At 37.4% G+C, this 13087-nt stretch overlaps 1 protein-coding gene across 1 annotated transcript; it reads right to left on the minus strand.

Annotated features, from left to right (window-relative positions):
• Window positions 1–480: 480 nt before the first annotated feature.
• LOC101894948 (inositol polyphosphate 5-phosphatase E) lies at window positions 481–9298 on the minus strand. Its single transcript, XM_059119659.1, has 6 exons — window positions 9155–9298; window positions 4444–5909; window positions 4253–4381; window positions 3533–4190; window positions 731–984; window positions 481–664 (listed from the first exon to the last, which is right to left on the minus strand). The coding sequence occupies exons 2-6, from the start codon at window positions 5709–5711 to the stop codon at window positions 556–558; spliced, it is 2418 nt and encodes an 805-aa protein (XP_058975642.1). The 5' UTR covers window positions 5712–5909; window positions 9155–9298; the 3' UTR covers window positions 481–555.
• Between the last annotated feature and the right edge of the window lie 3789 nt (window positions 9299–13087).

The following is a 13087-nucleotide window of genomic DNA, read 5'->3' on the forward strand; positions in this document are numbered from 1 at the left end:
TGACGAAATAGCATTTTATACACACTCTCTTTTACATAAAGAGCAATTATTAACATAAAAACCTCTCAAACTGTTCAATAACACACAGAAATAACAACAAGTGCACTCTTATAATGGTTCCATAATTATTGATGATAATTTTTGAATAATAATACCAAAAAAAATATAAATTAAAAAACAGATTAAATATAATTACAATTTAAAATCACAAAACAATGTTATCACTAACAATCTTAAGTTACTAAGCTATTTATTAAACAATTATCAAGCCTCTCTTATTAAATTTGTCTATCAATAAACCTAATAGTAATAATATTTAGGGCCTGTCTCAGTATGACGATTTCAATGCAAAATCACAACTCCAAATGCGTTTTTCAAATTTTCGATTTAATTTAAAAAATCAAACATATAAAAAACTGGAATGGTGTTTTTCTTCCAAATTCACTTTTGTATCGTCATACTGAAACAGGCTTTTACATATTCTAAATTCTCTAACAAACACCATTGTAAAATGTACGTTAAAACTATGTGCGTACGCTAATTAATTTATTGCCATTACTGTATCGAACAGACCGCCGAAGAGCCGCTATAATGATTATTAAGTCTACGTTTCATACCCTCTAGGTAAATATCACGACAGAAGAGACCAGCTGCCAATGGAATGCTGTTCGGAAGAAACAAATTGATCAATAAGTACCATGGAAGATAGAAAAAAATTATAACAACTTACGAATCTGTACCCGCTCGTATCAGTGTCTTGAATAATGCCCACACCGGCTTGTGATCGGAGGTTATAATGGACGGTACAGAATCGTACAGTAGACACTGTACAAAGGGTGGTGTCGGTGACGGCAAACCGGGCACGGTACTTTGTCGTCGCATCATTAGACCCTGAGCTTGACGATACTTGTAGAGTATGCGATCGGTGTAGGCTGGGGCCCGTTGCTTGGAAGATGTATCGAAATGTTGTGTACCGGGATCATACTGAAATCAAAAAGAAATTATTAATAAAAATTGATACCAAAAAAGAGTAAAAAAGGAAAATATGTTATAAATTCAGGGATGTGAATAACTACAAGACAAATATATGGGGTTAAATTCAATTGGAATTGCAAGCCCAATATTGGTTTTTGATCTCTCGTATATTTTAACACTCTCAAAACTACTTTTTAGTTTCAAGCGAGTGCCAAATACAATAGCTTCTCAAAGGATCCTAAACGGAAAAACTCCTAGGTGCACCAATGAATTGATAAAGAACAAGTCTACTCACGTAACTATAAAGCTTTCAGTCGTAGTTCAAAAAAAATTACTTCCTCTCTCTTTCTCTCTCACCCAGGCTAGATTGCATTTTATTGTTAAAAAAATCAAACACTTACAATTTCGTTTTAAAACAGCCTTGCTCACAAAGTATATACAGGGTGAGATTAAAAACCTGCAACCAATTTCAGACTGCATTAATTTCTAAGCCACTGTTAAAATTTAGCTCATTATATTGTTTACAAGCGTACAAAAGCATTTTGGTGAGAATTTTAAATGTAAATAAATCTTTTGTGTCTCGTACCATCGCTCGGGTAAAGCCATTGAAATTCCAAAAAGAGCAAGAACTTACACCGCAACAGAAAGAAAATCGACTCAAAAGAGCTAAAGAGTTACTTCGCTTAGTCGAAAGTGGTGAAGTGCCGAATTTGTTTTTCTCCCATGAGAAAACATTCGTTGTCCAGAAGTTTGTAAACATACAAAATGATCGTGTTTACTTGCCAAAGAGGTCAGCTGAAAATGTGGACCTTCGGTTGGCCACCGGCCATGGTGATGTTGTGGGCCGCCACAACAGCCGATGGTCGCTTGCCGCTCGTATTAATCGACCGTGGCATCAGAAAAAATGCCGTATATTATCGCGAAAATGTTCTGGAGGGTGTTTTGAAGTCTTGGGCACGCAAACATTTTGGCCGCAGACCTTGGACATTCCAACAGGATTCAGTACCATCGGACTCGGCACGCGCAACCCAAGAATGGTTACAAAATGAGGTTTCTCGCTTCATTTCCAGCGCACAATGGCCACCAAAATCTCCGGATAGCAATCCATTGGACTATTGTGTCTGGAGTATTTTGGAAAGCAAGGTTGGCACTAAAAAATACCAAAGTGTCGATCACCTCAGAGCCACATTTGGACATCGTGTGACGGTTTCATTGGCCGCTTGAAGGCCATAATTCGAGCTATTTCCGACTTTGTTTGCTTTCATTCAATAAAAAAGTTCTGTTAGGGCATTTTGGACTATTCGTTCCCATAAAGTACGATAAGCGAAAATCCTACCTTAACTCAACCAAAAGTTATTCCTCTGAAAACTTGAAAGTTCTAGATCTTATCTATTGATCAGAAACATTATGTTTAAATTTTGGTACTTTTCGTACAGTTTTGTACCATTTTAAAAATTTTAGTATTTTTCGTATTCCTAATGTACTATGTACCGAAAATCGTACACTTCTACTCAAAGGATGACCCTCATGCAAAATTTCAAAGTTCTACCACTTATTGTTCGATTTTGTACCTTCTAGTACTTTCCGTACTATGGACGTACGAATTTCTAAAATATGCGGTCTTATATTACTACTCCACACCAACACTCATCTTCATGATTAAAACTCCATAACAATTTTGTGCCGTTTTGTACCTATTGATACTTTTCGTACTTTAGTGTACGAATTCACAAATGTCCAACATTTTTAACGCTCAGTAGCAACATAGTACCCTACCCTACCCAAACCTACCCTTAAAATTCGAATTTGTAAAAACTTGCCTTATGTCACCGCTGCTTCCACTCTTTCTGGGAAGTTTCGAAGTTATAGGTCTTACAGATCGCTCAATAACAGTAGTGTACGATTTTGTACTTTTCTACCGTACTTAAAGTACGAATCTCATAAAATTCCACAATTTTTCACCCAACTTCGCCATCTGCAAAAATGCAAAGCTGTTACCAATGATTCTACCATTTTGTACCTTTTTAGTACCCTTTGAAAAAATCCTATTTTATGTTACCAAAGAGTAACTCCAATACAAAATTTAACATTTCTACCTGATATCAATCGATTAATGACAATGTTGTACGATTTTGTTCATTTTAGAACCTTCAGTGCCTACATAGTACGATTTCCAAAAATCCCATACAATATTTCAAATTTTTAGTTTTAATTGATCGATCAATAGCAATTTCGTATCATGCTTAATCTTACCCAAAAATTCTCTACCACACCTCTGAGTAAAATTTTGATATTCTGGATCTTAAGAACAGTTTTGTGCAAATTTTGTACTTTCCCCACACTTTAATTTTTGGAATCAGGAAAATCCATCCGTATCTCACCGATCTCTACATGAAGAACATTTTCAAGAACATTTTCAAAATTCTTACAACTACCGATTGTTTATAATAGCTTCTTATCATTTTGTACCTTTTAGAACCTTTCGTACACTTTATTAGAATAAGAACATTTCAAAATACTATTTTGTAACTCTCTCTCCCCCCCCATTTCAACTTACCTTATAGGTGGGTGGAAATGTTATATTCGCCTCCATAAAACCACGAAATGCAGCACCATCAGCCAACACCGATGACAATTGATCCGTATGCATATAGCCATGTGGCAAATGTGAGGGCAGAGGAAATTTCGTATTCTGTATCCATTCCAACAACTTCTCTCGCGGTTCTCCCAAACGAAAATTGAGATCCCCACACCAGAAAACATTATCGAAATTCTGGGTAACATCTTTGTTTTTGTGCCGCAAATTGAGATTCTTGGGCAAATCGAGAGCATGGATTATACGCTTAACATCCGACACGCGTTCCTTGACCTTCTGCTGATGGGCCGTTAAATGCGAGGTAACGAAAAGCATCGATGTGCCGAACAGACAAAACGATATGGCCACGGCGCCTTTGGTACGAAATGCTGAACCAGTTCTGACCGACAAACTTGCATCTTCGGGTGCCGAACAATACCAAATTAAATCGCGTCGCATGTACACCGCCAGGTGGAGAGTGCCCAGAGTTGTTGAATGGAATAGCACATGGGATGGTCCCAGGGTCTCTTGTATGGTAACTTCCCATTCAAAACGATCTGGGCTAGACTCCTGGGTACCAATGGCCACAATGTCGGGAACATGTTCGACATTAGATGGTAACACAAAGTCATTCAATTCCCTGAAAATATACATCAACATTTGTTACACACCTGAAAGTATGCTTTGATATTTTCGACTTACTTGGGTGGACTTTGTCCATTCATGTTCCAGGTGCCAACAAATATTGTGACTTCCTTAGTGGGTAGAACTTTGTTCAATTCACTTGGCCCCAGCAGGGAAGAGGATCCCAAACGGCCATCTAAATAACTCCTACGGAATATAAATTCTTCATCAGTTTCTTGTTGAATTTATGTGAAACTCAACTCTCTTACCTCTCCCTTGCCTTTTCTGTGGGTATCAAACTCAGAACCTGGGCTGCCATTAAAGCCTGCCGCGCCAAACCCGTACTCGAACCCTGCCTCTCCAATTGCATATTGTCCTGGGACATAAAACGTATGGCCTGTGTCTCTGCCTCTTCCGTGGTAAATGCTGGTTCCGGTTGCGTGGCAATATTGGGCGAGGACATATGCTGGGGCGTTGTGGCCCTCTTTATGGCCGATACTTTGCCCTCTTCGGCTGGTAGGAAACCAGCTCCAAATGGTGGTAATTCCTTTCCAGGAGGATACAATTTTAGCCTCAGACGAGATCTACAGGCCTGCACGGCAATTGGCCTTATGGGACCATTTGCCACAGCCCCAGCCCCATTGGGGGTATCACTTAAATTACTACGTAAGGAAGAATTGGAAGGTGAGCCATATGAGCTGTCAACCATAGGAAATGTCATTGGTTTTCCGGTAACCGGACTTTGGGGAGCACTGGCACATTCTGTCAAATTGGCACTGGTGGCCAAACCGCCAGGAGGTTGCAGACTACAATTGGGATTTAGTATAGACGAATTTAGCGACAACGAGGCATTGTCGGCTGTCGTCCAACTCAAGGACATGTTGTCCCTGCGCACAACTTGTGCTGCATCTGGAATGGAATTGTAACGTACCGTCACCGGAGGTGTTGCTGGCTTCTTCTCGGCCTTGCAACACAAACTAAATTGATGGCTAAATCTATTGTGGTTTGGCGAACGATGCTTGGGTGCTTTCCTCAACACCACCTCCGTACTCCCGCCACCATCACTCTGCGAACCATCTGTGCTGTGGCGATGGATGTGGCTTTTGTTCTTCCCCGCCTTGACTTTACGGTGCAAATTGATGATGCCACTGCTGTGTGATTTCTCCATGTTCGCTGCATCCTTCATCATATCCCCCGGGGTGACATTATTGGGTAGTGTGTGACTCTTGGATTTGTTCGCCACATGATTCCCAGCCTCATTCAAAAGTGAGGGTGATTTCTTCTCCGAGTTGCACTTGGCAAATGAGGTGTCATGCCCGCTGCCACCGCCATCGTAAGATGTGCTCATATAGTTGTTATTGCCACTCCCACTATTGGCCGGTTTGTTGTTGTGCTCCACTTCAACACTTGGATGCGGTTCAACTTTTGTAGAACGTTTGGTAAGTAGGCCAAATAGACCTGAACCTGCTGATTTATTTGAATGGCGAGGACTTGAATTAGCGCTGGCAATACGCTCTTCACTGCTGCCGCGTTGCATGTTGGCTTGTGTGTTGTTGCTTTTTGTGTATTTGTTTCTTAGAATAAAATTTAGAATTTGAGCATATTTATAGAGCGAGATATTCGAGTTGTCGAGGGAGGGAGAGAAAAAAACGATTGGTGTTTTCTTATCAGGAACCAGTTAGTTGAGAGATTGTTTTGTTTGCGAAGTAGTTGTTAGAGTTATTTTGTTTTTAATCTGAAATGAGAGGAAGAAGATATGATTTTAGTAAGTATGGTGAAATTTGTAAGGTTATTTCGATTTTTTATATTGTATAGAAGAACTATTAAAATCTCTGTTTTTGTAAAACCCGTTAAAAACACGGTTAAATTCTAGTTTTCCTCCCCAGTTTAGTGTTAAACTCCAAAAAATTTTCAAAGGACAATCAGAGAAAAGAATACGTTTTCACATAACTGGAATTCTACACCGATTTCGACAGGTGGAACAAAATAGATCACCAGAATTTTCTTTATGCAAGGTCCAGAAATTGTAAAGAATTGTTATCTGTTCTGGAGATCTATATCTATCAAATCTATGAAGAAGCTGGGCTGTAATATGTCTCCTCTGACGCCATGGCACGCCATATTTATGAATATGTACCCATCCAGCCTTTAAATGCTTTCTCGTTTAACAACAATACGAAAATATAGAAATAACGTCCGAAATTCGAAAAATCCAAAACTAAAATGCAAGTAATATTTTCGCCAATATAGCTAAGAACTCTGCAGCCGATACCATGGGAGATCAAATGAACTTCACGTACGATTACAGACAGAGGACTATAAACTGGAGTATATTCCCAGAAAGATTGCCAAGAACGCACCCAGCGATGAAGGAGACAAAATAATGTACCATAATATTGAAGAATGCTAAACTCTCCTACCACGGTAAAATACCTTTGGCTCAGAAGGAAATTGTTCTCAGTCAGAGGAAAGAGAAGGAAAATAATATACAATACCATGCATAGTTGCGTTACAGAGCCCGAAATACAGGGTTAGATGCAACCAACTTCAGACTGCTGTCATTTCTAAGCTACTCGTCAGACAGCTGTAAAAATTATTCCAATGACAGCTCATTACATTGTTTACAAGCGTACAAAAGCATTTTGGTGAAAATTTTCCAGAAAAACAGTTATTCGTGATGGAATTTAAGCGTGATAGTGTGATTTTTTTATATCTGGCTGGAAAACCACAAGTGGCTATCGTTAGAGCACTCCAGTATTTAAATGTGAATAAATCTTTTGTGTCTCGTACCATCGCTCGTTACCGTGATACTGGTAGCGTAGCCCGACGTCAAGGAAGTGGACGGAAGACGGAAACAGCAACATCAGTAGAAATGGTTCGAAAAGTAAATAAGCGTCTTGATCGAAACCCGCGTCGCAGTGGCCGAAAAATGGCTCGTGAGCTGAACATATCGCAATTTTCCATTCGGCAAATATTGAAAAATGAGCTCGGGTAAAGCCATTGAAATTCCAAAAATTGCAAGAACACCGCAACAGAAAAAAATTGACTCAAAACAGATAAAGAGTTGCTTCGCTTGTGAACTGCCTAATTTGGTTTTCTCCGATGAGAAAACATTCGTTTACTTCCAAAGAGGTCAGCTGAAAATGTGCACCTTAAGTTGGTCACCAGAACTCAAGTGCCGGCCATGGTGACGGTGTGGGCCGCCATAACAGCCGATGGTCACTCTCCGCTCGTATTAATCGACAGTGGAATCAGAATAAATGCCGAATATTATCGCGAAAATATTCTGGAGGGTGTATTAAAGCCTTGGGCACGCAAACATTTTGGCCGTTGACCAAAACATTTTGGCGTTGGACATTCCAACAGGACTCAGTACCATCGCACTCAGCACGCGCCACCCAAGAATCGTTACAAAATGAGGTTCCTCGCTTCATTTCCAGCGCACAATGGCCACAAAAAGCTCCGGATACCAATCCGTTGGACTATTGTATCTGGAGTAGTTTGGAAAGCAAGGTTGGCACTAAAAAATACCAAAGTCTCGATCACCTCAAGCAAGCGCTCCGCCGGGAATGGGCCAAAATACCGTAGAGCAATATTCCGGCAGCGTGTGACGGTGAATTATGGCCGTTTGAAGGCCATACAAAAGTTCCTAGAAAAATTCGAATATGTATTCTTTTTTTAGGAAGTCACAAAGTAAATAGCCCGACCAAATCGAAAAATTATGGAGGCGATACCGGTACCAAAAAACTTTTTTTCTATGTAGTGAAATTTGACAAGGTAAATTACAGAAAATGAATACGCTTTTTTGAAATGACTTTGCTTTCTTAATGTTATCATTGTACATTCGAGAATTTTGTAGCCATGGTCATCGTCATAAAGAACTATTTCTTCATGGCAAAACATTTGGTAGAAGTGGACACAGAAGAACAAATTTTGAAGCAGTGTTAGATTTTTTCAAACATTGTCCATCAAAGTATTTTGCTAATTAACATCAGCTTCCTTCCCCACACAAAAGTTAAAAAATTTCCAAAAATATTTTTATACCCTCCACATTGGAAATGCGGGTATATTAACTTTGTCACTCCGTTTGTAACATCCCTAAATATTCGTCGTAGACCCCATAAAGTATATATATTCATAATCAGCATAAAATTCTAAGTCGATTTAACGATGTCCGTCTGTCTGTCTGTCTGTTGAAATCACGATACAGCCCACATTATTTGACGTAGAGCGTCAAAATTTAGCAGAACAATTTATATTATGTCTAGGAAGGTTGGTATTGAAAATGAGATATATCGGTCCACGTTTTGGTATAGTCCCTATACCACGGATTTGTCTGAAAATTGGTATTTGTAGGTCATAATGGGTTCTACCTCCGGTGGCGAAACATTGCATGTATAGGTCCACGATTTGGTATAGCCCCCTATAGCATTTAGTTTGAGTACGCCAACTCTGTACATAAAAAATCTGAAATAGGTCCTCGTTTTTGTATAACCCTTATATAACTTTAAAGACTCTTCTCGGTTTTAAACACCATATTTTTACAATTTGATATTTCAACCTATCCATAGATTTAACACTGTGATACAAAGTTGCTCATTGATATTTTAAATCAAAATATGTATTTTAAAAATAATTTGGAAAATGTGCATTCCGTCATATTTTCAAAATATGTTTGAACTTGCCGAGCTTAACGACTTTTTAACTTGTATTATTTTCTGAAGCGCACAACAAGCGTTCACTGACCTTATAATGTTTTTATAGTGAAAGTCTTACAAATTGAGGAATCTTGTCCACCCTGGCACACATACCATTTAAAGATTAACGAATTATTTAATGGAAGCAATTACAAAGGCAGACATCACGCAATCTAAATATATAACTATACATGCAACTATTCTTATAATTTCTAAAAATAAATCAGGATTTAATATAAATAATAAATAAATAAACATTAATAGTTAACGGAAAAATAAATACCTTTTAATTTAGATGTTTACATTGCATACTTTTAGGCGCAATATTTGTTTGTTGTCTTTCTTCAGGCGAGTATATGTATAGAATGCTGGTTTATGATCGTATATATCACTTAATCATGAATTAAAGCATATTTCAAGGCGTTATTTCACAATTTACTTTAACAACTATGTTTATCAGATTAATTTCACTTTATCAACTTATATTTCAAATATTTTAATAATAATAATACTTTTAGGTATTATTTATCATTTTTTCATCAACCATAACAAACACTCTTCTTTTATGTAATCCATTTGCAGTGCAATAAATTTCACTAAAAAATATTTAATTCTATATTTGAGTTGTGTTTGTTATTATTATTATTTTTTTTTTTTTATTCGACGTTATATGCAATTTAATATATTTTCATGTAAGTTTGTGTATTTTTCTCTCTTAGATTCAGTTGGGCGAACAATATCCCAAAAAACGCTTGAATATCACACAATGGCCATTGAGTAGCCGCGTCAGACTGAGCAAACCTTTTTTTGTTTTTGTTGACGAAAATACTAATGTCGAGGTCTGAGATTTTTTTGTTTTGTTTTGTGTTATGGCGTGTCGCTAGATTTCGCTTGCAGTTTGCTGCTCCGGTGTATATTCTGTCTCGTTGTTGCCGCTTTGCGTGACAATTTTTCTCATTTCGTCTTCAAAAAGAAATGAATGCTGTTGATGATGCCGCTGGCATTGCTCGCCACTGTTGCTGCTGCCGCTGCTGTTACGGTGTTGTTGTCATCATCGTTGCTGATGTAATTGTTTGCTGTTGCAGTTGTTTTTATTGTTGCTGAGATTTTTCTTATGCTAATTGGTCATTTATCTAAACACGTTGCTGTTGTTGTTGATATTTGTCTTGGTTATTATTCAAATTCTTGGCGTTTTTTCGATTATGTTCCTATTGTGGATAGACAAGAAGAAAAGAATAGATAAGCATTTCAATAAACGGTGGCACAAAGCAGTACTATGGAAAAGGATTGACCTTAAAAAAATCCGATGTTAGACAATAGAAGAACTGTCTTCTATTGATAGAAGTCCTGATAATTTTTTTTGGGTAGAATACAGACCTTCTATGGATAGAAGCCAGGTCTTCTATGGATAGAAGACAGTTCTTCTATGGATATAATACAGGTCTTTTATGGATAGAAGACAGGTTTTCTATGGATAATAGACAGGTCTTCTATGTATAGAAGACAGGTCTTCTGTGTATAGAAGACAGGTCTTCTATGTATAGAAGACAGGTCTTCTGTGTATAGAAGACAGGTCTTCTGTGTATAGAAGACAGGTCTTCTATGTATAAAAGACAGGTCTTCTATTTATAGAAGACAGGTCTTCTATGTATAGAAGACAGGTCTTCTATGTATAGAAGACAGGTCTTCTATGGATAGAAGACAGGTCTTCTATGGATAGAAGACAGGTCTTCTATGAATGTAAGACAGATCTTCTGAGAATGTAAGACAGATCTTCTAAGAATGTAAGACAAGTCTTCTATAGATAGAAGATAGTTCTTCTATAGATAGAAGACAGGACTCCTATGGATAGAAGACAGGTGTTCCATGTATACAAGACAGTTATTCTATGAATAGAAGACAGGTCTTCTATGGATGAAAGGCAAGACTTCTATGGATAGAAGACAGGTCTTCTAAAGACAGAATGCATGTTTTTTATGTATAGAAGACATGTCTTCTATGTATAGAAAACGGGTCTCCTATGAATATATGGCATATCTCCTATGAATAGAAGACAGATATTCTATGGATAGAATACAGGTCTTCTATGGATAGGAGACAGGTGTTCTATGGATAGAAGGCAGATCTTCTATGGATAGAATACAGGTCTTCTATGGACAGAATACAGGTCTTCTTTGGATGGAAGACTGGTCTTCTATGGATGGAAGACAAGTCTTCTATGGATAGAAGACAGGTCTTCTATGGATAGAAGGCAGATCTTCTATGGATAGAAGACTGATCTTCTATGGATAGAAGACAATTCTTCTATGGATAGAAGACAGTTCTTCTATGGATAGAAGACAGGTCTTCTACGGGAGAAGACAAGTTTTCTTCGGGTATAATAAAAGTCATCTATGGATAGAAGACAGGTCTTTTATGGATAGAAGACAAGTCTTCTATCGATGGAAGACAAGTCTTCTATGGATAGAAGACAGGTCTTCTATGGATATAATACAGGTCTTCTATGGGTAGAAGACAGGTCTGTTACCTCCCACACAAAATGTCAAAATTTTCAAAAAAAAAATAATTTATTGCCCAGAAAGAGAAAGGATAATCCGATTTGGCTCCAACTTTGCGAATCCTAATATTTTCAGGTCAGGTGCGAAAATATACAATATCGGTCCACTCCATCAAATTCCTCTCCCACAAATGGTCAAAATTGTGAGTAATTATAAATCTTATAAAATTTGATTTAATATTAAGATTTAAGGTCTCTCAATCGGAGATATCTAGAAATTCTTCTCTGTGTGGAAGATCGTCTATTGGAGACCTTTGAAAATTTATCTCATTACAAAATTCAGACCATTTCTGGGCACTTTGCTCCTCAAGCCACTGTACATCTGTTAACATTTTACATACATCGGCATGCCTATAACAATATGTATATATTCTCATACCGATATTATAGAAGATTTTGATTTACACATGCAATTTCTTCAAAGATTGTTAGGTGAGGGCAAACTCATGTGAGTTGATGGGCTTCTGATGGCTGTGCAGCTGGCGCTGCTGCTACGATTATACGGTGATACGGTATCTTTTTTTTTATTGTTTGTAATGCCTGTGATATTTCCTAGATGTCTGGCCGGCAGAGGAGCAAAAAAACCAACACAGATGTTGGCAAATGCTTACTTGGTCACAATCATTTTGAAATCTATGACGTTATTTCGTTTCGTTGAGGCATTTTAAGACGTCTTTCTTTGCATCATTTTTTTTTTGGGTTTTGTTTGTTTTCGTTTTAATGGGAAATGCCAATGTCACCATTGCTTCGAAACAAAAAAATAGAAACGAAAATTGGGTGGATCAAGTCAAATCACTTCTGAATAATTTCGATGGCATTATCTCATTTTCTGTTATGTTTTGATTTTATTTCAATAATCTGTTTTCACTCTTTCCACTGGCCATATACCTGCATCTGCAATACAAGGCAAATAAAAATTTCTTGTATTTATATATATATATCTCACCGAAAACGTTTTCATCATTTTTGCCCCCATCCATAAAATTATCATCCGTCATAAGCAATACGGAATCGCCATACAAATTAAACCGGCTATCGATTTGTTTATATATGAGGAATAAAAAAAAACAAAACAATTTTTCTGCACATAGATGGGATGATGTTTCTGTTTTTTGATTGAAATCTTCGAAAAGAAAAATCAATGCTAAGTGTCGACAGATATTATTCATTAAACGAACAACAACAAAAACACAATACCATAAAACTCGTGATGGCATCACCCCTACGGTCAAAGCGTGACAAATCAAAGAGAAATCCGTTTTCATTCAACACCCACTAAAACAGAGTGATACAAAAGGAAATCCACAATCAGCTGAGATTGAAATATACAATTTTTATATCAAAAATAATATTTTGAAGCAATAAAAATTAAAATGAATTTGGCAACAATCGCCAATGTCCAGGGCATGAAATATCTGTCCCCCTATGTCGTATACGTAACATGGAATTTTGCATTATTCATACCCACCAATGGCACCCACTAGAAAAAGAATGGATCTCAAAAAAAAAACAATAAATAATTATTGTGACAGTTAGTTGTCCACGTCTTCCAATAGTTGATTGATTATTTGAAATGCGTGTGCTTGGCACGAGGTCAGACAAATTTGTGAAGATACGGAAATACAGGTTTTAGTTTTTATGCCCTACACCACATAGTGG

Source organism: Musca domestica, unplaced genomic scaffold, assembly GCF_030504385.1.
Source record: "Musca domestica strain aabys unplaced genomic scaffold, Musca_domestica.polishedcontigs.V.1.1 15, whole genome shotgun sequence".
NCBI classification, from domain to species: Eukaryota; Metazoa; Arthropoda; class Insecta; order Diptera; family Muscidae; genus Musca; species Musca domestica.

Coding starts and splice junctions, on each gene's coding strand:
- LOC101894948 (XM_059119659.1), bottom strand. CDS start 5,711: ATGCAACGCGGCAGCAGTGAAGAGCGTATTGCCAGCGCTAATTCAAGT. Junction 4,191..4,252: donor AATGGACAAAGTCCACCCAA/GTAAGTCGAAAA, acceptor GTATATTTTCAG/GGAATTGAATGACTTTGTGT. Junction 665..730: donor ATACGAGCGGGTACAGATTC/GTAAGTTGTTAT, acceptor TCTTCCGAACAG/CATTCCATTGGCAGCTGGTC.